Source organism: Pezoporus flaviventris, unplaced genomic scaffold (assembly GCF_033815535.1).
Source record: "Pezoporus flaviventris isolate CSIRO_AGI_PZ_B2104156 unplaced genomic scaffold, CSIRO_AGI_Pfla_v1 ptg000045l, whole genome shotgun sequence".
Classification (NCBI taxonomy): Eukaryota; Metazoa; Chordata; class Aves; order Psittaciformes; family Psittacidae; genus Pezoporus; species Pezoporus flaviventris.
The window spans coordinates 10,740,445-10,767,601 of record NW_026892593.1 but is presented as its reverse complement, the minus strand read 5'-3'; the positions used below and the strand labels follow the sequence as shown (position 1 = coordinate 10,767,601).

General features: G+C 39.8%; 1 protein-coding gene and 1 long non-coding RNA gene across 6 annotated transcripts in view; one reads left to right on the top strand and one right to left on the bottom strand.

Annotated features, from left to right (window-relative positions):
- Positions 1 to 27,157, bottom strand: part of DUS4L (dihydrouridine synthase 4 like) — a 38,664-nt gene that overhangs the window by 9,386 nt on the left and 2,121 nt on the right. For 4 of the 5 annotated variants that reach the window (XM_061467430.1, XM_061467431.1, XM_061467432.1 and 1 more), the window contains 4 exons: positions 26,509 to 26,626; positions 24,941 to 25,063; positions 23,784 to 24,010; positions 21,921 to 22,238 (listed from right to left, as the gene is read on the bottom strand). In XM_061467430.1, the coding sequence (XP_061323414.1) occupies positions 21,991 to 22,238; positions 23,784 to 24,010; positions 24,941 to 25,063; positions 26,509 to 26,626 (716 nt within the window). In that variant the 3' untranslated portion in view covers positions 21,921 to 21,990. Of the gene's footprint in view, positions 1 to 1,678; positions 1,791 to 4,502; positions 4,639 to 10,484; positions 10,636 to 11,975; positions 12,077 to 15,513; positions 15,617 to 21,920; positions 22,239 to 23,783; positions 24,011 to 24,940; positions 25,064 to 26,508; positions 26,627 to 27,157 lie in introns of those variants that run through there. The other variant, XM_061467433.1, reaches the window with a different exon arrangement.
- Positions 16,397 to 22,212, top strand: LOC133276541 (uncharacterized). Its single transcript, XR_009745908.1, has 3 exons — positions 16,397 to 16,456; positions 18,169 to 18,283; positions 22,077 to 22,212. It is a non-coding gene; the product is annotated as an uncharacterized LOC133276541 (long non-coding RNA).

Genomic DNA, 27,157 nt, shown 5'->3' with positions numbered 1-27,157 from the left:
AAAAATGATTTGTGAAATATTTGTTGTTATTCTTACAGCTTTGTAGCACTGCCATGAAATATGAAAGCAGGACTGTGTTTTGATGATAACATGCTATCTGGTACCATGAAAATCTGTATTTTGTTATAGTCTGAACATCTGATTAATGCTTACAAGGTCACTGGCAGTGTTATCTTACAAACACTGATTTCAGATGAGCAGGTGTTGTAAGTATCACAGACCTTGACAGATCCCAATAAAACAGAACCAAACAGGTAAAATCTGCTTCTATCTCAGTCTGGGTTGCCTAGAAAGCAGTTTTGACAACCTAAACCTTAAACACGGAAGCTGCTAACAAAAGTATTATGTTACAAATTCCAATGCATGTTTCCTCATAGACAAAAAAAAGAAAAAAAAAGAAAAAGGGTGGATGTGTTAAAAAAGAAGCAGCTAACACCTCTGCTGGAGATATATTGATTTGGAATACTACTCAAGGATTTTACTTCTACCTGACTGAAATCCCACTTTATAGAAAAAAACCTCACCCACATTTTATACAGGGAGAGTAGCTTATGTGTGAAAGATCAAGCTGATGCCTATCATATTTAACCATGCCAAGTGCAAGTTCCTACGCCTGGATCGGAGGCACAGCTACAGGCTAGGCAGAGAAGAGATTCAGAGCAGCCCTGTGGAAAAGGACTTGGGGATGTTGGTCAATGAGAAAATGAACATGAGCCAGCAGTGTGTGCTTGCAGCCCAGAAAGCTAACTGTCTCTTGGGCTGCATCAAAAGGAGTGTGAGCAGCAGGTCGAAGGAGGTGATCCTGCCCCTCTACTCTGCTCTCATGAGACCTCACTTGGAGTATTGTGTGCAGTTCTGGTGTCCTCAACATAAAAAAGACATGGAACTGTTGGAACAAGTCCAGAGGAGGGCCATGAGGATGATCAGGGGATTGGAGCACCGCCCGTATGAAGATGGGCTGAGAAAGTTGGAGCTGTTCAGCCTGGAGAAGAGAAGGCTGTGTGAAGACCTCATAGCAGCCTTCCAGTATCTGAAGGGGGGCTACAAGGATGCTGGGAAAGGACTCTTCATTAGGGACTGTAGTGATAGGACAAGGGGTAATGGGTTAAAACTTAAACAGGGGAAGTTTAGACTGGATATAAGGAAGTTCTTTCCTGTTAGGGTGGTGAGGCACTGGAATGGGCTGCCCCAGGAAGCTGTGAATGCTCCACCCCTGGCAGTGTTCAAGGCCAGGTTGGACAGAGCCTTGGGTGACATGGTTTAGTGTGAGGTGCCCCTGCCCATGGTAGGGGGGTTGGAACTAGATGATCTTAAGGTCCTTTCCAACCCTACCTATTCTATGATTCTATGAATTGCAACTTGCAATTGATTCCATATCCTGGTCATGTCACTGATGATGACAAGTCAACACCATTTAAATATATCAGTTCGATTTGTTAATAATTACTATTTAACCAAGGTGTTCAAATTACAGTGTACACATTTTCAGAATGAAAACATTTACTAAAATACAGGGATGGCAATTGTATGTTTTTCCAGTTCCCACTCAAATGTGAAGAAACCTCAAGTGCTCTGTAAAATGATGGAGTTAATTAATACTATACCTGGAAAAATTTTTGACATCCAGTGTTAAAATCAGCTTTTTCTTAATTGCAATGAAATCCTAACCAATACTTACCATTTGATGTCTTCTGTAACTCTGCTTTCAAAAGTTCAACTTCCTTCCTCAACTTTTCATTAGTTGCCTCTGTTAACTCTTTCTTTGCACCATTTCCTTTTTCACTCAAGCCCTATTAAGAACAACAATTGCTACAGTTAATTTCACTTTCATTAGTCTGACATTAATGCCAAAAAAAACAGAACATCCACCTTGATCTTGCAAAGTGACAGGTTCTATCAAATGCCAACATGACACAGGCAGGTACTCAGTTATTGGAGACTGGGGGAGGATGGAGGGGAAGAATGCTCAATGCTTTAAGTTGATACTAATGGCACACTTGTAGTAGTATGGCATTATCTCCTCTCTAAGAGTTAAACCATGTCAGAGTACTTTATATCTCTGCACCAAGCCCACAACTTCCGTTTAGGTTATAAATGGCTTTTTCAGAAAACATACACTTGGACTGCAAGTGACAGAACACTGCCATGTTTACCTGCAATTTGCTCTAACAGTTTATTTTGATTTAAATCATGTAATACCTCACAAATCTGCCCTCATAGGTTTGCAGCTACTTCTTCAATCTTCAGAATGCCTCAATTCACCAAAATTCAAAAAAACCTCAAACAAACCAAAAAAAAAACCAAAAAAACAAACCCCCCAAAAACACCCCAAACCCCAAAATAAACTAGTGAAGGACTCAGGAAGAGCCCTATCAGAACTTGGCACAACAGCAGTATACTTCCTGTACTCTGAAAATGTTGGCTCTACTATACTTACATATGCTTTTATCATTAAGGCAATTACTACTGATGACTTATATGCTAAGAATTAGACCCCATAATTAGACACTTTGCTCATATAGCTTCCTCTATTACCCAACCAAGCATCATCTGTTACAAAAAATAGCAAAAGAAGTTGTAAATGCTTAACAGGAAAAAGAAAAGTAGAACTGAGATGAACAGCTGTTTGTTAGCTGATGATATCAGAGGTTACTAGGTACAGGTGGGAGCAGAAAGGGAAAGATTACTTTAGGAAGAAGGAAAAGAAATGTTTACAAAGACTAGTAAACAATCCACAGAAAAAGCTTAAGAAAAATTTCCAGAAGCTATTTAACTAAAGAGCAGAGATTGCATTTGACTGTTGGTAACAAAAGCATAGTCAATTTGTAATGAAATTAGCCTTAATGTAATGAAATCAGCCTTAATTGTAATGAAATTTGCCTTATTTACTTTGTGACCACCTTTTCCCTATTAATACACTCATAGTTATTTCTAAAAACATTTATCTTAAGTTCTGTTCTCTATGGAATCTCTGAACAGGAGACAGTGCATGCATAGCACACTAAACTTACAGTATTTATACTTACATCCAGTACCCTATATGCAATTGCTCTTGCCTCTTTGGTGCTGGAATGAAATGCTTGCAAACGAACAGAAATGCAGAGGCCAAGCCACAAAGGAACCTAAGTCATAGTATCTCTATAAAGTTAAAATAAACCAATTCTGAACACTTTGCAACTCCAGTGCAATACAGAGCTGCAACAGCTACCACTGTTTTTGCAAACCATGCAATCAAACACACAAATAGAAACAGACAGGAATACAGTTTCCAGTTTCTGGCTATCACTTACAAGCAGCTAAAGAGAATGTGTTGCTAAGAGAATGTGAGAGCAGAACAAAAAGAGGACCTTTGGACAAATCCCAACAGCGGGGAGGGTGAAGTACCAGTATGCAGAAGAGATAAATTCCATGGCTGAGGGAGGGAGTCTGAATCATTTTGATAAAATACCAAATCCCCAAATTTTGTAATCATTTCATACTTGGGAAATAGCTAACACACATTCTTGCAATCCTTGTTTTACAGCACCTCTCAACTGGATTTTCTTTTTGCATCCCTTCTAGTGCTTTTTGTCCAGAATCTGTTCTCTTTTTCTGAAGATTTATTACAGTGCTGGTAACCATAGACACTGCTCCAGACAAACAGGAAGGAAACCTGTACACACCTGCAGTGAATTTTGTTTTAACAATGTACTAGACTGAAGATTGCTGTAAAAGTCATCATAACCTGGGTATCTGCAACCTAGCTTATGGTTCAGTCTGTTCCAAGAGAAGTCAAACCAACCAGTTTCAAGAGATTTCACACATTTATTATCTTTGCTGACTTCCCTTCCTGCGCACAACCACAACAGACAAATGGTAATTTTCTTTACTGTTCTCATAAAAATAACGTATCTTTGGTCCACTGGTAGTTCTTTGAAGTCAGGAATTGTTGGTAACTTCCTGATTAATACTACTTCAGTGCCTTACTGAGAAAGGAAGGCATCAGGAAATTGGCTGACCCACCCTAAGAACAGTTGCAAGAATACAAACCACAGTAAATACAAAAAGACCAATTTTACAAGTTGGAAAAGACATTTCAGGACTGGAGCAAAAAATCTTATTTAGAAGCAGCAGCCAGCAGAAGAACAGCTATATTGTAGGCTTTTCTGTACAGGACTGCTATAGCCCTGACCTAGACAGCCAACTGTTGAGAATAAAATGAACAAAATTAGTGTCTCCCTTCACTTTGTATTGCTTTAATTCAGAGAGATATTTTAAAAATATATTACTGTTTTAATGAAATTTGTACTGGGAAGAGAGAAGTTCATTTGGTTTCCTTTGTTAATAAAATACGACTGAAATCCATATTTGGTATTCTGCATTACATATTGTAAAAACATTGTTTTTCCTTTTGCACCAGAAAGAAAGAAATGAACAAACATTATTCAGTTGCAAACCATCCTCATACATTTTGTACTAGACACTTGCTGTATAAGAAAATAACCAAAAAAGCTCAAAGATACCTCCTGTGGCCTTTCAATCTTGGCCAGGTATTTTTTGGCTGCTTCAGTAGCATCGTTCACTTGCATTTCCAGAGCTGCATGAGATGCCATCTCTTTTGCCAGCTGATTAAGAAGGGTAATAGTACGTCTCAATACACTGGTGAAGAAACACAGTGAACACAGCACAGTAATTCACAGCACAGTAATTCACAGCACAAATCAAAACCAAACAAAACTGCCACCCGTTTTCTTTCTCTGTGAAAACAAAATTATAAAAGGACTGTTTAAGCACACAAAGAGAAACATTCAGGCTCATCAATGACAAATATCAGCAAAATAGACTGAAAATATTTTCATCCATTAAAAAAAAAAAAACAAACAAAAAAACCAACTCATTTTTACCAGATGCAGAACCTCCCTCCTCCCAAAAATCCACAGCCACTGAAGGTTCAGAGACCTGTTTGCTTAAAGGCTGACATGCTCTTACATAACCATCCTTTTAAAGATGATGGATCTCTGAATACAAGACCCAAGCAACACATTACGGTAAGGAGTACAATGCAAAAAACAACCCCCCCAACCCAAATAACCACCCTGCAACTTTATAACAGGCCTTACAATAATAAAATTAGCAACATGAGCATATTAATCTTCAAAGTACTCTGTCAATACCATATAAATCATAACATGCATCAATGTCAGCACTCGTATAGCACTTCAAATCTAAGCTTTGCAAATACCTCGTTTGATTAGATCTAGGGATTGCCTCTTTGCATTGCTACTTTCATTATTCACCTTGGAGTCTTTCAAAGCAGCATATTGCTGAATCAAGTAAAGGCCAAAGCAACACTGAATTAATTCCTGTACTATAACTATGCAGCTGCTCTTCAAAAGATATTTGAAAATCCAAGTAATTGGCTTTTTCTAACTGAAAACATATTAATAGAACTTTTGGCTTTCAAGGTAAGCCCTCCCTGCCCAGCTTTTTCATTGAAAGCTCCTATTCTTTTTTTGGTTTTAATAAAAAAGTTAAGGTCCCCATGTCACTACTTTTCTACGGGTTAGCATGTTTCACTATTGCTTAGTGATTTACAGATTCAGCAGTTGGGAGTCAGTAAAACTTCATTAATAAAACAGAATCACAGCATCATGTAGGTTGAAAGGGACTTCCAAAGGTCATCACATTCAAGCTCCTGCCCAAAGAAGGGACAAGCTGAGAAGACTGCTCAGAGGCTTGTCTAGTTGGGTTCCCACTGTCTTAAATGATGGGTATTCCACCATCTTTCATGGTCCTTGTTCCAGTGTTTGACTGTTCTCAATAGCAGAAGTACTTTTTACCACAAGTTGGAATTTCTCAGGTTCCTGGTCTGTTGCCTCTTGTCATTCCTGTGTGAACCTACTGAGAAGAACTAGCTCCATCTTCTCTACATCTTACCACTAGACAGCCATACAAGGCAATAGATGTCTCCTTCAATGTCTCTCTTTCTGGCTGAGGCCAAGCTCCCTCATCCTCTCCTCATAGGTCATATGTTTCAGCCCCCACTCTCAGTACCCCGCTGCAATAATCCAGTGTTTTGGGAAGTCAAAACCAGACACAGTCCTGCAGCACCTTAGGTGCCAAATACAAGGGAACAACCACTTCTCTTGACCTGCTGACTACACCCTTGCTATTAAAGCTCAATACATGACTGACTGTCTGCCAGGATCTCCAGATCCTTTTCTACAAAGTTGCTTTCTACCCAGTCAGCCAGCCTGGGTGCCGTACATGATCATTTTATAAGATGTTAGAGTTTGCATTTGCCTTTGTTGAAGTTAAGATTTCTGGCAGCACACTTCTCCAACTTGTCTAGCTCCTTCTGAATAGCAGCCCTGCCCTTCAAGGTATCAACCACTGATTTGGTAGTCTGCAGCTTGCTGAGAGCACCTTCAGTCCCACCATCCATGTTGTTGATAATGACATAAACAGTACTGAACCCAGTACCAATCCCTGAGGTACACTAGCTGAAATTTGCATTATTACCATACTTTGAGCCCAAAGGCCCAGGAAATTTTCCATCCATTTCTTTCTCCACTTCTCCAACCCATATTCCTCCACAGCTAGGCTATCAGGATACCACAACAGACTATGTCAAAAGTCTTGCTAAAGGCACACAACATCCACTGCTCTGCCCTTTATCCATATACCCAGTCACCTCATTGCAGAAAGCAACAGGGATGATCAGGTATGATCCACCCCTCAGTAAATCTATGTTGGCTGTTTCAAGTCACTGTATCTTTCATGTCCCTGAAAGTGGCTCTGAGTAAGATTTGCTCCATCATCTACCGAGGGAGGCGAGGCTGATTACCCTCTAGTTCTCTATATTCTCCTTTCCTAGTTTTTGTCTTTCTTGAAGACAGCTGTGATGGTTTGCCTTCTTGCAATCACCAGGACCTTCCCCTTGATCATCACAATCTGTCAAAGCTTAGAGTACAGCCTTGCAATGACTCACCGATTCCTACTGCCTGCACTGTGATGCATTCCCAACCTAGAATGCCGTGGACTTGTATATGCCCAATCTGCTTAAGTACTCCCTAGCTGCATCTTCTGCTACTGTGGGTAACGTTGCATACCCCACCAACTCTCCTAGAACGCTCAGAGAATTGGCAGGTCAAACAGCAGACCTTACTAACAAGAAACAACATAATGTAAGGTTGGTAATGAGACACTCTATGTCTCACTCTTCTCCATACCCTTTGTCCTTTGGTCCCCTGCCTCAGTGAGCAGGGGACCATGTTTTCTTTAGCTTCCCTTTTGTTTTCAGTCCTTCTTATCCCTCTCTGGCTCAGCACGGGGTAAGGGCCAGACAAAACTTGGCAGGCTCTCCAGGATATCAAGTCAGATTAGCAGACAGGTGCCTCTGTCCTACCCAGTAAACAGTCTCTGGTAACCATGACACTCCTCTGTCCAAACAGTTCAGTGGATGAAGTCTCAGCTGGTCCCAATACCTCCAAATGATAGGAGGTAATTTTTCTTGCCTGTACACAGGGTTCTGCAACTGCTGAACCACACAGAGAAAACAGCTTTTGTTGTGTTGCCAGAATGACAAGCTTCCAGCCTCCTCCATTTTGGAAAACTCCTTCTCTCACTTCTGGAATTCTCCTATTGGCTGATATGCTAAAATGAACCAAAATTGACCAAAAGAATGAACTATAGGTAACCAAGTACCCACTCACATCTACATGTTGTTTCAACTTGGCTGGGCAATTATAGTAGCAGTATAGAATAAAGCAACCGAAGGAACACTCTTCCCCCTTTTCTCTGACAGATATTATACTTTTGGATGGAAAAGCAAAATAGCTCTACTAAGAAAAGTCCTTTGGTATAGCCATTAATATATGAATATTTATTTCTTCTAAATCTTGGTGAAAGGCTAGCATCCAATAAAGGCCTTAAGCCTTCTGGAGCAGAGATTTTATCCAAAAAAAAAACAAACCACTAAAAAAAAAATTTCTATTATGGCCACCTGACAAGTTTTCTTCCTTGAAAGCCAAATGAGAGTAGGATCCTGGGGGACCAGCTTCCAACTCCTGTGTAGGATACAATCCAGCTATTCCTCTTTTCGAGCAGAGATCACAGATTTGTGCATATTTACTTAACCATTCTGAAGGAAGACAGAGAACATGATGCATTCCTATCACTGTTGTGCAAAGCTACAAACACCTTTTTGAAAGTTTCCCTGCTTAAGTTTTATATGAATTTTTTCTTGACACTTTCCTTACTAACAGTAAAGAAACTCTTCCTTATACACAATCTAAACTTTCCCTGTTTCAGTTTTAACCCATTTCCCCTTGTCCTATCACTACAGTCCCTAATGAAGAGTCCCTTCCCAGCATCCTTGTAGGCCCTCTCCAGATACTGGAAGGCTGCCATGAGGTCTCCACACAGCCTTCTCTTCTCCAGGCTGAACAGCCTCAACTTTCTCAGCCTGTCTTCATACGGGAGGTGCTCCAGTTCCCTGATCATCCTCGTGGCCCTCCTCTGGACTTGTTCCAACAGTTCCATGTCCTTTTTATGTTGAGGACACCAGAACTGCACACAATACTCCAAGTGAGGTCTCATGAGAGTAGAGTAGAGGGGCAGGATTGCCTCCTTCAACCTGCTGGTCACACTCCTTTTGATGCAGCCCAGGATATGGTTGTCTTTCTGGGCTGCAAGCGCACACCTAAAGCCGGCTCATGTTCAGTTTCTCATCGACAAACACCCCCAAGTCCTTAGCCACAGGGCTGCTCTGAATCTCTTCTCTGCCCAACCTGTGGCTGTGCCTGGGATTGCTCCAACCCAGGTGTAGGACCTTGCACTTGGCATGGTTAAACTTCATAAGGTTGGCATCAGCCCCCCCTTACAAGCATGTTAAGGTCCCTCTGGATGGCATTCCTTCCCTCCAGCATATCAACTGAACCACACAACTTAGTGTCATCAGCAAACTTGCTGAGGGTGCACTCAATCCCACTGCCCATGTCAGCAACAAAGATGTTGAACAAGACCGGTCCCAACACCGATCCCTGAGGGACACCACTCGTTACTGGTCTCCAGCCAGACATTGACTATAACTCTTTGCGTGCAGCCATCCAGCCAGTTCTTTATCCACCGAGTGGTCCACCTATCAAATTGATGTCTCTCCTATTTAGAGACAAGGATGTCATGTGGGACAGTGTCGAACTCTTTGCACAAGTCACCAAGCACCTTGTTGTTTTTCATGTGCCTAAGCATGCCTTCCAGGAGAATCTACTCCAAGATTTTGCCAGGCACAGAGGTGAGACTGACTGGTCTGTAGTTCCCTTGGTCATCTATTTTCCCCTTCTTGAAAATGGGGGTTATATTTCCCTTTTTCCAGTTGTCAGGAACTTCACCTGACTGCCATGATTTTTCAAATGTGATGGACAGTGGCTTAGCAACTTCATTTGCCAGCTGCTTCAGGACCTGCGGATGGATTTCATCAGGTCACATGGACTTGTGCACATTCAAGTTCTTAAGATGGTCTCGAAACAGATCCTCTCCTACAGTGGGCCTAGGGTCTTCATTCTCACAGTCCCTCTGTCTGCCTTCCAAGACTTGGGTGGTGTGGTCAGAGCATTTGCCAGTGAAGAGAGAGGCAAAGAAGTCATTAAGAACCCCAGCCTTTTCCAAATCCAGGGTAGCCAGTTCTCCTGATAGCTTCCAGAGGGGGCCACGTTGTCCCGAGTCTGTCTTTTATTTGCAATGTAACTACAGAATCCCTTCCTGCTATCTTTCAAATCCCTAGCCAAGTTTAATTCTAACTGGGCCAAATGTCTGTTTCCATTCATTCACATTAGTGAGCGAACAGTGCCCAATTAGTTCATGGGCTCCTTGCCCAACTGAGAACTGCAGGCTGTGGTGGCTATCGTGAAGATTCACAGGTAGCCTTGGCTGCTCTTGCTGCCTGATACAGAGCTATCCTTTCTGTTACCCTGTTTTATTAGCTGTATTTAAACATCCTGAAAGGGATACTGCAATTAAGATCATGATATCGTAGCAAGCAGCTGTCAGAAAGCACTTGATCTGAAATAATATCTGAAACTTTCCTCAGAAGTTGGAACATTATCCTGCAGTTCCTAACTTCAAGCTTTAGACAAAGTGGTTTAAGTCAGACTCAAGCTTTGCTTCCTAACTTGCAACACATTAAGATTAGTTAAACACTGTTTTAGTTTTTGAGGGGTTTTTATCCCAGTTTTCCACAATCAAAACAAACTTCTGCAAAATACATGTTTTCTCAAGCATTCAAAATGTTTCTTTCCATGTGTTGCTCACATATTCTTCCAATCTTCAAACATTTGTAAATATCATTTTCCCTGCGCTTACATGCCTCATAGCCAATCTGCTCACACTTAATTCTTTAATCTCTTGAAACTTATCTTCCAATCATTTTTTATAGTTGCATTACTTTGTGCAATAGTTCCTTTAAGAAACATACTATGTAGAAATCAGAAAAACGCTATACTTACAGCCAAAGAAACAAGGAAAAACCTGAGAGATAGAGGTTTCTTTGGGATCGGAAGAGTTTCATCTGAATATGATCAAAGACACTGGAATTGACATTTGCAGCCTTTTCATTCACATGAACTGCTGAGTACTTCTTGACTTCTCTAACAGCATCTGCAAACAAAAATAATTTGTTCTTATTTGCATCTGTGGGTATGATAAAGACATAGTACTGGAAATACATATTTGGACTTTCTGCTCGGCAAACAGGCGCAAGACAAATAATAACATCACTTATGTTACCCATACATTTTAAAGATAGTTCTTAATAAACGACTATAGCAATATAAGACATTTCCACAGATAATGCTAAACCCTTTCCCAAACCATGCTTGAACAGTCATTTCCAACACTTGCACCCAGCCACCAGGGATCAGGCCAAAGCAACATACTCTACAAATGTTACCAGAGACCCTGCAGTCTCAAAATGTTACTGTTGATAATTGAATTAAAATCCAGTCAGTGGACAAACAGTGAAAAAACAGAAAGTAAAAAGAATAGATGCCTTCTGAAGTACTTACCTCATACGGAATTTAGATAGGCATGTATTTTAGTAATGACAGAAGTGCCTATGCTTGAATCACAGAGGGAAAAAATTATTTCTAACATCCATCCAAACAGGAATACTATAGTAACAGTGTTGAACACGAACATTAAAAAGGGGATAACCTACACCTCAGCTTTCTTTCATCTGCCTTTCATCCATCTCTCAGTTTCCTTTCACCTGTCATGTACTCCTGATAGTTCTGCAGAAGGGCCAATACACTGCCAACATTTTTGAAAGGACAAAATAATTAGGACTTACATCCATATAAAACCAAAACCCATTTATAAGTTCCTATTACAACCTATAAATGTAGCCATCATATACACAATTAAGGCAAACAATACCTAAAATCTCCTCTTATACATCAACAAAAATACACATTTCATGACACATCATCAGTTCTTACAGCATATGGTCATCATTCAAGCTCCAGATCCACCAAAGCTTTACTCCTACTTGATAGGCTTCATCATCTACTTGTAACAAACGTAGTCAACAGCTGTTTCGTAGCTGTGCTAAGCAAAAGTAGTAAATAGCCCAGGGCTTTGATATATTTCTCTGGTGTTCTATTTCAATAGCAACCAAGAGAAAGAGTGCCATCTACTGCATACTGCACAGCTCAGCCAATTCTGGTTCTCAAACATTTCAAGTCCATGTATGTGTGTGAGAAAGGGAAACCAAGCAGCAACCTAGACCAAGCCCCATTTTCCCTCCTCAGTCACTACTATATTACTATTGCATTTGGACTCCGAACATTACGCAGTGTAAGCCCTCTCCTCCTCCATTCTACTGCAGAGCTATGAAACAAATCAGATGATTTAGAGTACAACTCTTTCAATTAATCTACTGCAATGGACTCCATATACCATTTCCCTCACCCTCCATTAAGAAATTATTGAACACTTACCAAGAAACAAGACGATCAGTAAAACTATTATTGTAAGGAACATCTTGTTCCAAAAAACTGCCACTTTGCTCCATAGAGGAATCGTAAAAATCTTCTGCCATCTGTAAAATAGCATTGTGTTATTCAAGAATTAAGCATTAGAAAAAAAGGCATAACAACCTCACAGAAGAGAGCTTTATTATTGATACAAGACTTACGTAAGGTCTCTAAAAAGCTGCTTTAATTGCAACATAATTTAGGTATACATAACTTTTCCAACAATCCAACTTGCTTGTCTCCTTTTTGTTTGTTGTCAATACAAGCAAAGACAGTTGGCTCAACTTGAAAACTTCTTGCATGATAGCAGGTACTCTCCAGGTGTGTTTTATTTTAGCTTTTACTTTGGCTAGCTTACTTCGTGTTCAGTCCTGAACACAAACTCAGTACAATAAATTCAGGGGTGGGGTAAAGATGTAAAACCCATTCCAACAATTTATTTCTATCCACTTATACCCCTTGTTGCCAAACAAAATAAAAACCCTTCACAAATTAAGATAATCTCTACCATCCTTCTTCAGAAGGCTTATTTTTTTTACACTGATGAGTCTGCATAATTAGAAAGTTACACAGATTATTATTACATTCTATCTTGCAAATGATAACAAAAGGACAACTCATGTTTATGTTTTGTCAAGGGTTAAAACCTCTTTCAAGAGCATACATTTGTTGGCTAGAGAAGCAACTTCAGAGGCCCACTGGTGGTAAAGACCATTTTGTTGTTGTTTACACAACTGCCTATTCAATATTCTTGCATGGAGAGGTCTGCAAAAATTCACACTTGAGAGTACAAAAAAAGCATGTGATGTGCTCAAATGAACTGAACCTCACAGAGACAACAACAGAACACCTGCTTGTCTTTTGCTGCAGGTTAGAACCACTGCTACTGTACAAGTGAAGTAATATCTAATTATGCCACTGGGGGTAAAACACACCTGCTAGTCACCATCTGATTATTTTAGGTAAAATTTCCAACTTTTGTTAAGAGTATTTACATTTTCAGAGACTGTTAAAATTCATCCTTCAACAAAGCAGTTTCTAACCTACTGTGAACTTACATTAGACCATTGCATCATCTCCAATGTTTCCTTCTGGTTCTGCACCAGAAAGTGTTTAGCACTGTATGCTCAAAAACCCCATTTAAATCTTTTGGTATCATCTGAATTCTTTATAGCAGACAGCCATGGTTTGTGTCAACAAAAAAGCATACTTTAATTAAGCCAAGCTACAACTCAAAGAAAGCTAACCTGCTAACTCTTCAAACATGTAATTCTCCAAGTTTCATACCAATCTCCACTTAAGAAGTGATCTTCTAAGGTATAATCTTAGGCCAGCTACAGAGCCAAGCTATATTCAGGCTAAAACAGAAAATCTTTAATGCAAAGTCTTCCTATGTTACATTTTTACACATTTTTCCTCAAGTGTGGGCATTCATTTTACTAACACTCCCATTTCCTTTCGGTGACAGAAGACACATAGATGTAATCTTCCAAATTACAACAGTGGCCACAACTAAAGATGTGCTGCATCTGGCACTACAGTTCTGTCTTTTTGCTTACTTGCATCTTTCTATTGTCAATTTACTTATTCCCCAGGAACTTAAAAGCTCGTTAGCAAATTCCGAACTGAGTTTAACACTCAAAAAATGTGCAGGCACAAAGGAGGCAAACAATCTGTTTGAAGACTGACAAACAAATAAATCAAAACTTCAGAGAACAGCAGCTTCATGTCTGTCTTTAATAGTGCATGTTTCTGCCACTGACAGAACCAGCTCCCGGATCACTAAGAACTGTTGTCCTCTGGCACTGTCAGAGCAGCCAAATCTAATCTGTAACCACACAAGTTTCCTGCAACAGTTTTATTAAGAAGATAATTGCACATGTCACAAAGGATTTCTCTCTTTCAGAAACCACTGTTCAAAGAGCTGAATGCTATAAACCAAGCACAAAAATCTATCCTTTGTATATAATTACAAGCACCATGTTTAGTGTTTGAATAGATTTTGGTACACTTCAGGTTATGAATTTGCTTTTCACAGACATAGATTAGATTCAAGCCCTGTTTATATCACAAGTGAAGCCAATATTCCCAATATACTCTGCATGTGTCATCAGCCTGCAGAAATTCTTGCGGCTTGTTGCCTCACATAAGCCATTAATAATCTGATGATTACAACTCCCAGAATACTTCTTGCTTTTTACATACAGTTGAACTTTTGATTAGGAAACAACAGAAAATACCAGAACTCAATAAGCTATGTTGAAATGCTGAGGCCTTTCCAAGCCAGTTTGTAAAAACTAAAGGTTAGTTTAGAATTTATAACAGTTTCAAATTCTAAAGTTGAGGAAACATGACTAATCATTGGTATTGGCTGTGGAGGATCCAATCATTTAGACTCTACTACACATTTACGCAGTTAAATTCAGACTCTCTACACAGCAAGGCTTTGTTCCAGGTTTTGTTCCTGAAGGTATTACAGTAAAAGCTACGTTTTTCATCCTAAATATGAATTTAAGTTTAAAAATGCAGAAAGCAACGGTATAATGGTTTTTACACAACACAAAGTGGATTTTTTTTTTTTTGAAAAAAAGCTTTAAGGTTTCATTTTTTTTTTGTGGTTTTGTTTGTTTTTTAAGATTTAATAATCTTCTGGAAAGAAATCATCATCATTTCTCTTGCTTCTTGCAGAGAGGCTAGCTTTATTTCCCATACAGAAATAAAAGTAACATTACCAAATTTGAAGAGCTACTTAGAGGAAACAAGGTAACACAGTAAGCCAGGCCTTTTCATACGATAAGAGTAATTAACACATTTTGTTTCTTTCCCTTACTAAGAGCATTTATTTTACAAGAATGATTATTTTTCTTGGTGTTTGTGTCATGTTCCACAGATGTTATCTTATTAAGCTACATAAAAACTCACAGAGGCCTTTATTTCAGTATTTCTGAAGCTTTTGCATCAAGCTGAAGTCCACATTTTTTAAAAAAAGTGATAACAGGTTTCCTACAGCCCTTACACACGCTATGCGGATAGCTTTGAATACCAGATGTCTCTTATCTCTTCAGCAACCACACTGCCTAGCATATACCACAAGGCTGCAGAGCTGCTCCTCACAAACTTGACAAACAACTCCTAGAAAAGCCTCGCTGTACCCTCATTTCTTGCTGAGCTCACAGCAAGGGAAGCCAGATGTCCTGTATGCTGGCTGCTCCAAAAACCCCAAAGAGGTCCCACTTGCTGACGCAAGCAATGGGGCTCATGCTGGGCACCCTGGCTGCTGTTGGGATGAATCAGCAGTGTATAAAAAACAAACAACACTCTTCAAAAGAGGCTTATGGCGCTTGAGACTCCAGATACTCAAGTCCCAAACAGTATTCTTTCAGCTCAGGTCACAACTAGTTTAAGACGCAACAAAGCTCCGTGTTTATAACAACAAAAGCGTAAAACAGACCCAAGCCGGTGAGAAGACAGAGCTGGGGTTGCCAGCACACTTAAGTCCTACCTCAGAGGAGAAATAAACGGCAGGCACAGCACCAGGATCACTCCTATTTCACCGTACAGGAAGGTGGCAACTGCCGTCCACTGGAAAGTCATGGTCCCGAGGCCTGCGGATGAAGAGGCGGCTCAGGCGGGATCTGACACCCGGCCGCCGGCAGCTCCTCCGCGCCCCAGCTGCCTCGCGCTGGGCCAGGGAGTTTCAAAGGGAAACATCTCAATCTAACTTAGCCGCAGGCTGTGCGGGTGTGCGTTCGTCCCTGCACCGACTGCCCGTCCTGAAACAGCCCCCGCGGCAGAGCTCCTCCGCCTGCCAGGGAGCTGGGATTCTCACTGCTAACACCATCGTCGCCGGCGCAGTCCCGCGCTAAGAGACTGCAGTCCCGCCTGTGCTGCAGGCCGACGGCTCCCTCCCACCGCGCCCGCTCCCCTCTGCAGAGCCGCGGAGGCAAAGTCTGGCCCGCCCCAGGCCCATACCGTTCCCCCTCACGGCAGCCCAGACTTCGCAACCACCTCAGCGCCGGCGCCCGGCTGAGCCTGACGGAGACGAATCGCTAAGCGGCGGGAAGCAGAGCCTCCCCCAGCCGAGCAGGCCGGGCCTACCAAAGAGTGGGCTGGACCTTCCCGCCCGCGCTGTCGGGCGGAAGCAGTGCCCGGAGGATGTGGGTCGGACCGGGACTGAGTGACACAGCTCCCCGAGAGGCAGGGCTGGGCGGGGCGAGGCCAGGGCCATGGCCCGGGGCGGGGCGGAGGGGGCCACCTCCCACCTGAAGAAGGTGCTGGCGAGGTCCTTGCCCGTCGCCCCGAAGGCCGTCCTCGGGGGGCTGACCCCCGGCTGCCCGCGCTCTGGTAGGGCCCGAAGCAAGACATGGACCAATGACCGAGTCTGACTGACTTTATTGAGGACCACGCCTCTGTTGGAAAATGCAGGGATCCCCACGTTGAGAAAAGTTAAATACGGTTTTCACACCGAGGGAATGGTTGTAAGCGTTTTGCTCTGGTGTCTTGCTGCAATCATCCCACTGCTCAGTCACTTGAGCTTATTCGATCAGGGACTTCAGCTCAGCTTGTTATTTCTGAAGTTCAACTGAAGTACTGTGTATGCCTGTCTGTCCATTCCCCCCCCCCCCCCCCCCCGCATTACAATATTATAATGTATTAACATCCCATAAATCTGTTTTCTCCAGGAAAATGAGTCCCATACGCATAAAGACACCATAAGTAACAACCAAACAGCAGTCTCCAATGCTGTCAAACAGGCATGTTTGGACCTCATGAATAAACCAGTATTAATTCAGAAAATCCTGTTCTATCCCACTGTCCTGTGTGGTGATTTTCAGCAGCACAGCGAGGCTCTAAGCACATTATTTCCATAGCTTGTTACCTGTTTTCTTATTTCTTGACCATCTCTTTTGCTACCTTTGTAACTCCTGTTCTTTGCCCCTGTATAACCCTTCCCTAATCACTTTTCATTGTTATTCCTAGGTCTGCTGTATCTGTACCTACACTCAGTATTTCTGGTACCATTATTTGGGCAGTCTTGGCCTCACGTGCCGTTACTGAGGTACTGATACAGTTACCGGGCACTCTTGGCCCTGTGAGTTTCTAGTTCTGAATGGACCCACAAAACTACTCCAGTAGATAGGAGGTCAGTTTCTGTTGTTCAGTTGTCTAATTAGTCCTTAACCTCTGCTGAAATCCAGCCATGCCTCCCAGAGCTATCTGCAGCTTTTACCAGCTGCTCACACTGCTGCATGTCACATCTGGCAGTTCCACGTGTCATTCATATCCAGTGTTCTGTGCAATCAGAAGTTAGCACAGGCCAGGGCCCACCCAGCAGTTTACTTGACTGCCTGCAGTCCTAACAGATCCTGATGTGCTGCAGGTGGAAGAGGTTACTTGCCTAGCCTGGCATCACCAGCCCTCTTGACACAACTACTCGCTTTTGGGAATGCTGTCCCGATTAATTTCCATCAAAATGAGACAGATTAAATGCCGTTAACAGTAGTTCTTTGTTACTTTAATCCACTGGAGCTGACACGGGGTAGGAAGTTCTTGCATAAGCAGTTTTGAGCAGAACTGTTTGCAGCTGCTCACAATCTGAAATTGTTTACACGAAAATTTCACAGGTCTGTGGCCTGGGGATGGAGCCAGTGTATTAACATTTTCCTAGCTGCCGCCAAGCAATGTCTGGATGAAAGGTTATATCCCAAATAATTTTTTATGCATAACAAGTATTGGAGAGTGACACAGTGATACAGTCAGCTATTTCTATCCAGTCTACACAGTGGAAACAGCTTGGGTTTTAAGGAGTATTTCTAACATGTTTTCATAAACATATTTAATCAGAAGTATAGACAAAACATAACCTCTTAGTATGTCCTGGTTATTACATTTTAGCTATTGGCCTATAGCCATGATACTTTATTTAAGCTGTTAAAATGTTATTACATACTTTCTGTCCTTTAATTCCAGAGCAGTTCCCATTTCTGAGCTGCTTACCTCTTACTAGCGCTGTAAGCTGCTCTCCCAGCAGCTTAGCCTCATACTGGTAGGACCATATTTGCACATCCCTGCTGCCAGAGACTCCGCTTTTTCAATTCAGGGGCTTTGTAAAATCTCAGATTCACTCTACAGTGACTGCTGTGCATTTCCACTGCAGCTGGTGCATGTTCCCCACCGACCTGGAGTGAGATCTGAGGAACAGAGAGAAGCCTCCTGCAAGCACCTGTGAAACCTCCCTTCTCCTATTGAGTGCATTCTGCCACTTCTGGAAGGTATTCTACTGAAGCTGTACAAGTCTGGGTTGTTGATCTAAGGATGCCTATTCTACCATATGATAAATATGACAGACAATATATATAATGTCTGGCTGCTTTGGGAAAAAAACCTCATGAACCTTAAGACATTATAGCTATAAGAAATAAGTTTTTCTCCCACCAGTAAGGTCACGAGGTATTCAGAAGTAGAAATACAAAACACCTGTGTCTTAGCAGCTGGTTAGAGGACAGAAATCTCACTAATCCTCTGCTGAAGCAAAGGCAAAGTTTGAATTTGTTTCGTTCTAGTTTGTCTTGTGTGACAGCTTGTATGGCTTGTATAACATCACACACTGCATTAACCCAAGACAGAGACCTAAGAATCAACTTACTGGTAAGGAACAGAGAAAATGGTATTGTATGGGCTGTGTGAGGGATTGCTGCAGCAGGGTAAAAGTTATAAGAAAGTAGAGATATTACAAGAATATGGCATTGTTGTGTAGGGTGGCTTAACACCCTGGACAAAGAGCTGGACCAGCTGCAGGAGGCAAAGGACCTAAAAAATGAAACAAAACTTTGTATCTTATCTTACTTGAAGAAAAACTTTAAAAAATTTGAAAATTAGAAAAGAGACTCAAATTTGAAAATTAGAAAAGGACTAAGTACCAGGTGACATTGTAACTAACATATACAGGGGAAGTGTTCAGGACCATCTTAAGAACACAATGCAGCTGCATATGCGAGGCTAGCCACAAAGTGCCGGTGTAAACGGACCAAGGAGAAAAATAATGTTTGCTCCTCATAGACTGCTTCAAACAAGAAGTTCTGGGAGCAGAAGATTATCTTGTACTTAACCCCTATGTAGTCCTAAAAAGAAACAGTCTGCAAGAGCCATGATTGCTTAAGCAACAACATAGATTGCTGCATCTAAAGTACAGATCAGCTAGAAACAGTAACCAAGGAAATGGTTACAAAACCAAGGTGATTGAGTAACCTGTAGAGGAATATTTGTGTGGCGGGTTTTTACTGGTTGTCATAACACCCTTGTAAGCTTAAAGTATACAATCAAGCAACTTTGTTAAGTAAATGATTCTGTACCGCCATGGAGTCCATGTCATCATACACCACAGGGAAGGAATCTATCTAATGGCCTTAAACTGGGGATGAGGATTTTCCCATATTCAAATGGCTTATAATCATAGAATCATAGAACAGTTAGGGTTGGAAAGGACCTTAAAATCATCTAGTTCCAACCCCCCTCCCATACTCTAGAACAATGCTGGGAGTTAAACAGCTAACTCCCATCTTTAGCAATTTATATATATTAGAACAGTATGGCTGTTCAGACTACAGCTATAAACTCCAATTTTGCCATTTATTCTACATCAATACAGTGGAGTGTGTTCAGATGTATACAAAATTCACAAGAGAAGAAGGCTTAAAATTAATTTCATTCTTAGAAGGGGATGATAAACTTCTGTAGACTTTCATGGTGCATAACTGACCAGATAAAGCATTCTTTAACTACTAGCAATATTAACAGCAACCTTGTACTTCAGGCAGAAATCTCTGTGATTGATCTCACACAGGCACAACAACTGCTGTCTTCAAAATTATCAAGTATTCAAGTCCTAAATAGGTCAAGGTATTTCAAGTCCTCTAAAATTTGCATTCCCCCCTAAGAAGAAAAAAAAAAAACACCTTGCATTTGTATTATTTGATTATAATAAATAACTTTTTCTTCTCTGCTCCTTGTGGCTAATGGGGCAAGTAATAGTTGCTTGTCAAATCACAAAAATCTTAAGGAAATGCTAACACAGGGCTTGGTTAGTACTTTAAATAATCCCTTTCTTCTACGTTTCAGCTGTATGGTTTTACTTTTTAATTTTGATTCAGAAGGCTGGAGGCATTTTCAGAACTGAGGAGAACTGAGTATTGCACTGTAGTTGGATGAACTTGAGGTTGGAAATTGAGCAGTCCTAAGCACTATGTCATGCATTTGGGAAATAAGAACTTTTGCTGTAGAACAGGGAGCTCAGAAATTACATGATGAGTATTAGTCAAGGAAAAGTGAAGCATCAGAAAGAGAAGTATTAACTGCAGAAGACATTGCTGAGGGTTTTTCCTGGAATACAACATATAATTGTGCTCATCCAATGTCAACAAAAAATTACAATCCAGAAGGGTGAAAAAAACCAGTTGTCTGAAGGAATGTAGGATCTATTGCACCAAAAAAGGTCACACAGATTTTCTCAATTAGCCTACTATAGCAAAGCATGTCTCTCATTTTCCATTTGTTAACACATCAGGAAGGTGACCATATTGGAAGTTATGTAACTCCATTGTCTTAAATAGTGAACTAGACTTGATGACCCAGGTCATGCCTTTCAAACTTATGTTCATACGCCTAAAGCAGACATCTTCATTATGAAAAATGATCTTTTATGCAACTGAATTAAAAATTTGTAAGTATTTTGATATCTAAATGATTTGGGGAGTATCAACAAAAGGAAACTCCCCTCCCCCAGGTTGTCATAATTTATAGTATAATAAAAAATAAGTACAATTGTATGGAAAACCAAGTAATTTATTTAGAAAATTTAGAACTATTCACTTGTATATTCACAGAAGTCTCAGAGGCAGAAAGTGAAGCAATTTCTGGTATGAATTTCTGTGTAAACTTTGAAAGAAAAAAATTATTTGATTACAAATAATTGTACCATACAGATTTGTGATATTTCCCTTGCAGAACAAGTGCAGCTGTTGTGTAATGTTATTATCTTGTTCTAATTTTCACTATTTCCCTCCTATACAAAGATTCAAAGCCAAGTGGCTGTCATGCTTTGATAAGCAACATACCAGCAGGCAAAAAAGGACTTCAAGAGCCCCACTGAGAAAAATCTGTCAGCTTTTATTTGACCTATAAAGTTCTGTTTTGGTAGATGGGATTTAATATTTTATATAATCATTATACAATAAATAAACAAAACTGAATTTAGTTAGATTGAACTTTCAAGTCTTGTATTTTAGATTCAGCTAAGTTTGAACATTGAGATAGTTTAAGCTACCTCTTCATTTTACCCTTTTCCTTCCTTCCATCATCGTTTATCTATTCCAGGCTTCTTCCACTATATGAAGTGTGGAATTTTTCTGAGTTGGAAGTAAGTTTAGAAAGTTTTAGTCTGCAAAAGCAACATCTATTTTAAAAGAGGATACTGTGCTGGGCTTCCAGGCCTCAGAGTCTTTTAAGCTTGAAACATCTATTCAAATTTAAAAGTACAGCTTAGTCAGTTGAGGCAAAAACTTCTACAACTTCTCCCTTTTTATTCTTTTGGTTTGAAATTCTTGGTATTATTTATAAGTAGTCCTAATTTTTGGAGGTTTTATGTAAGAAACGTCCTAGTTTTGCAAACACTGCTATATGCAATTGTTTGGTGAAAAAATAAATTAAAATTACTGGAGTCTTACAATAATCAATCCTCTGTGTAGTGCATTGGAAAAAGAATTCCACATTTGTGCAGTCTGGACTATCTTCTAGAGTGAAAAATGCTGACATAAAAATACTAAAAATATAAAGTATCACCTTGATCAAATGTTTTGCTGTGTTGAAAATATTTACTCAGTATAGGAATGTGACTAAAAAGTAGAAACACAATTAAAGATTTAACAATGTATTGATAATTGCAGAAATACAAGTTCATATAGAACTAAAATACTTTCTCTTATCACAAACCATAATGGTCATTCAGATAATCTAGTACTGCTGAAGTACTTGATAAAACATTAAAAACTTTCTTTTCTTGCTTTGAAGTTATGCGTTCCATCATGTACATTAAGTGATGGTGAAAACATGTAAAAGGAGTTCCAAGCTCAAGAGCAATGTCAACCCAGTCCTGGATGCACTTCAAAGGTGTCTCTTCATATCCTGCAAACATTGCTGGATTTGCTAAGAGTCCTCTAGCCACCATTACACCTTCAAATTAGAAATTAAAGCAGTAAGTTACACTAAATCTTTCTGTAGTTTTTTTATAGCACCCCCTTAGGGCAGCCACCCAAAACTTACAGGCAAGTAATGGGAGAACAACAGGGATGGGTATTATAGCTGTACTGGAGAAACACATTTAACAATCTAAACCTCAGAGTACCTACACCTGTCAGCACATTCCACTTGATGATGTCTCCAGATGGATCTCTCCAGAATTGTGAAATGAAGCCCAGGACACAGGAGCCTTGCTTCCCTACTTTTGAAACTGCAACTCAATTGTATTTTGGTTATGTTTGCTACACACATACAAACTTGCCTTTTTAACATAATATTACAATGGAAAGATGCAAGAGTAGCAGTAGGCTTAGTTATTTTAGTGCAACTAGGCTAATTTTGCTGACCTATAATCCTTCTTCCAGTAAGAGCTCGATGTCTCAATTCTATGAATCTCAGGGTTCTTGATCTGCAGTAAACCTTTCTGAGCAAGCCAGTGTATTTGCAACTGTACCCCCAAATTATCAGATAAACCCATACAAGTTCTATTGTAATTTTCCTGTGATTAAGGGCTTCTGTTTTCCTGTACTATCAACATACAACCTATCACACTTAGACTTTTCTTAAAAGAGAGGAAGATAAAAAATGAAAAATTTGTTTTACTATTGTACATGACAGAAAAAACCTGATAATTTATAATTTTGTTACTGAAGGTCAACTTGGCTATGAAAATATTCTTTTGTGTTACATAGTTCCTTCCTGCTTTGTACTGGGGGGGGGGGGGGGGCAGTCACTGTAGCAGCATAGCAGTTTGGTTCAACTGGTCTCTGCTGTTGCCATTAAACACCAGTAGTGTCAAAAGAAACGTGCCACATGAACTTTTCCTTATGACACTAGCTACTTGTCTCTGTCCTGTTGTTCTCTAGCTGAAAGACCAAAGTGTGTTGATACAGATCATATAGAAATTCAGATCTACAGATCTGTAACTGCAGGGCAATCCTGCAAAAAATCCTCAAATTTTACCACTGAAGTGTAGGACAAGGTAAACACACAGATATGACAGTGCAATACCTCACTGTGTCCTTGAAGCTAACCATCTTAACTGTCAAATATCTGGCTTAAGAATAGTTCATTTTCCCTCCATATTCTTATGGTGAGAAATCTGACCCTATGTGCACAAAGTAGATATTTCCAAGTGGAACTTCACAGCTCTTTAAAAGATGTTCAGCTCCATAAGGAGATAGACTGAATGTCTGAAGGTCTCCCTGAACTCCACTACTGAATGATGAGATAGCATAATTAAGCAAAGAGCTTTTGTAATTTGCTTTGGAAATCATCGTTTGTGGCTTTGAATAGCAGTGCCCTAGTGCATTTACAAGTGATTCTGTTTATGATTTTTATAAGGCATCTAAAACACCCTTCTTCATTTGTCTCCTCAAAGAGTGTAAAGCACTCGAATCATGTCCTATTTATAGCTAAAATAAATACTTCAAAATCTCATTTGTAAGTTTACTTAGAAGACAAAGTGTTTAAACTTACCATCTGCTCCTGTCAAGTGATGAACTTTTTCAGCATCTCTTAAAGTTCTAATGTCTCCATTAGCCACAATAGGTATAGACATGCTTTGTTTAATTATTTTAATTGCATCATAATGTACAGGCTGATGTCTTTCTTCTACACTTCTCCCATGTACTGTAATCCATGAAACTCCGGTTGCTTCAGCTTTTTGACACAAGTCAACTGTTCTTTTTAAGTCTTCATGGATCCTACAATTTCACAGAATGAAAACATTAGATAATAAGTTACCTGAACTGTATAAAACGCTGTCCTCCATAAGGAGGAGTTATCACAGATTTGTATAAATCACTATAAATACAGAAAATATTACTGTTGGAAGATAATGAGGTTTGGTTTGTTTGTTTCAATAAAGACATATGAGTTTAATGTACGGAAACCACTATTTAATTTATCATTTCCTAATTACATCACATCTCTGAAATATACATGATAAATTTTACAGAGATTGAACAAGGGTGTCCAAAAGATTCTAAACCAAACATCATTATTTTGCTTCCTTTATGGGGGGAAAAAAAGAACAATTATAGTAGTTCCTCTTTCTCAGAAGACTGGAAACTGTGTTGAAACTTAACTGGCAAATATGCAAAAGCCGTATGGGATGTGTAATTATGGGAAGAACAGTGGAAGGAGTACAAAGCAATGCAAAGCAACAGGTTACAGAAGGATGTGTTCCTTACAGCAGCTGTGGGGACTAGCTCCCAATTTTGTTACCCTTCCCTTTATAGCCAGCAGCAAATGTGGCTCTGGCCTCCAGCAGCTCACAAAGTAAATCCTTGTGATGATACACACTATGCGTTGCTTTTCTTTTATGGAACCATGAACCTTTTAACTTGTACTTTCATATCATCTGGATTGCAAGAAAACTCTTAGCATCCAGTATGTTACCTGGATAAGTAGTCAAAGCCTGTGCTGGTTCTACTATCTAAGTCTAGTTTACTTTTCCCAGATATTCTTTCATCTGGGGTCAAAAAAATATCAGCAGTCTTTACATGTAAGGAAAATATTATAATGCGTAATATTACATTAACAGAATTACATATAGTGTACTTGTTATATGAATATTTCTTGAAAAAACTGAAAGGATTATTCCATGTATCACAAACATCACTTAGATCTACCTTATTTTAATAGATACTGAAAATTTTGGTTTGTCGATCTGATTCCGTACGTGTCTCACCATATCTTGAACAAGCTCTGGTTTATTTATTAAGCAAGCACCATAACCTTCTGCCATCGCCCACCTTTAAAAGAAAAAGAACATGTGTATTCCACATTTGAAAAAATGCAGATCAATTTCAGTCAGATACATTGGTTTTGTTCCTTACAACCTTCAGAATGTGTGGTTGAGTAGACTGAGATAGTACTGGCTGTAGATCAATGATTCGTTTGCAGTTTGGCACCAGCTTTTAGATGTTGGTTCAGTCTCCATTTGGACAAGTTACTAATCTCTTCCAGTTCAATTTTCTGTCCACAAAATGGACTCGCAAGGAAGATAAATTAGCACTGGTTTACAGTATACGTAAAATAAAAAAAAAAGATGCTTTCCCCTCCATCGGGTCATGGATTTCTTCTAAACAGAAAATTATTTTGGATTGAAAAGGGAGATTTTTGAAGTGCAGGGAAGGATCTGAGTTCAGTAATATTCTGTTCTCCCTCAGCTGCAAAACACCTTATTTTGATTGGCATGAAATAACCTTTACTTCCACTTAACAGCAACAGGTTTTTTCTTATATATTTTTTCTTATAAAGGCAGATTAAGTGCAAAAAGTTTTGTTATTTTGAAAATAGCATGTGCAAGAAACAAAGGATTCAAATGTAAGCATATATTTTTGTCCTAAAAGGAACTTACAGTTTGGCATACTTAACTGTAGTTAGCTTAGAAAAAAAATTACATTTCCATTCTGAAGTCTCAGATCTCTCCAGAAAAGACTTTTCTCAAATACTGTAATTTTAAGTCAAGACACCCTAATTAGAATAGACAAGTATTGGCACTGTAGTATTATCTTTTGCTTTCCTACATTTGAGGTCTTCACTAAGAAAAAGGCTGCCTGACAAGCATGGAATAAATGGTTCTCAATTGAACCAGTTAGCAAGAATCTTCATTTATGCATTACTACTCTGTTTCCCTGTCAAGACAAAATCTTTATTAATTTAAGAGAGAAGTAGATCACTAATTCACTGTACTTATAAACCTAATAAAAGATGGAAGAAATTCTTTTCAGCACTTCCTGAATAATGTAGTCTGTATAATTATATTTTAGAGACTATCCTTCACTTGCAGAAATCTGAGACATCAGGGACTTGGCTCATTATTTTGGCAATTGCCACATCACTTCTCAAAACACTCTCCAAATTATTTGCAGCAAGCTGGTTTTGGTAATGCATATTTAACAGCTGCTGAGAAGGAATGGACACTTTACTTCTTAAGCCAACACTCAGTATTTCAGAAATGAAAAAAGGTAGGTTGGCAAATACACCTGGTTTTCCCAGTTTCACCATGGTGACAGGCATCTTAGAACATTCAGAAGTGTCTTGCCACATAGACATTTTTGACAGGTTAAAAAGCTCTTTCTCTCTCAGAGTCTATTTTTAAGTTAAGACAGAAATGACTATGAAAATGAAGACCAGCATTCTTTACTCTCAAATTATTTCATCATTATTTCACCGAGCTTTTTCAAATCTTTACCTCTGAGGACAGCCACAGTTTAGGTCTATTCCATCTGCAAAAGGACAGATGATCCGGGCAGCATCACACAAAACCTGCGCTTCTTTGGCAGCAAACTGAACAATCAATGGATGATCACCTACTCCAATGAAAAGGTACTTAGAGATTAAACAAACAAACAACACCCCCACCCCCCCCAGATAATAACAACAAAAAATAACAAATTCTAAATTCATGGACTGTCTGGCCATGGTCCTGGGCAAACAGCTCTAGGTGATCCTGCTTGACCAGGGGGCTGGCTAAGAGGACCTACACAGGTCCTTTCAAACTTGACTATTTTGTGACTCTCTGAGCCCTGGATCACAAATAAATAGGGGTAGCTGGCTAGTGGTTACTAAATCAGTATGCCTATCAAGAGAGGTAGGAATTCAAACAAACATATCTGTCCTAGACAGTTGCTGGCTCAACATATACATTTTCTGACTGAAACTGGTCAGATGCTCATCTTTCACAAACATGGTATATGAAATTAAGTATTCTCTATTTTTCAGCAGTCTTCATGCTTCCCCTCCTGGCCTGCCCCTTCTTGTCTGCATGCTGCCCCTTTGCTGTGCTGACATGGCTGGCTGTCTTGCCAGGTAGGAAACTTGCTTACAGAACCACCCCTTCA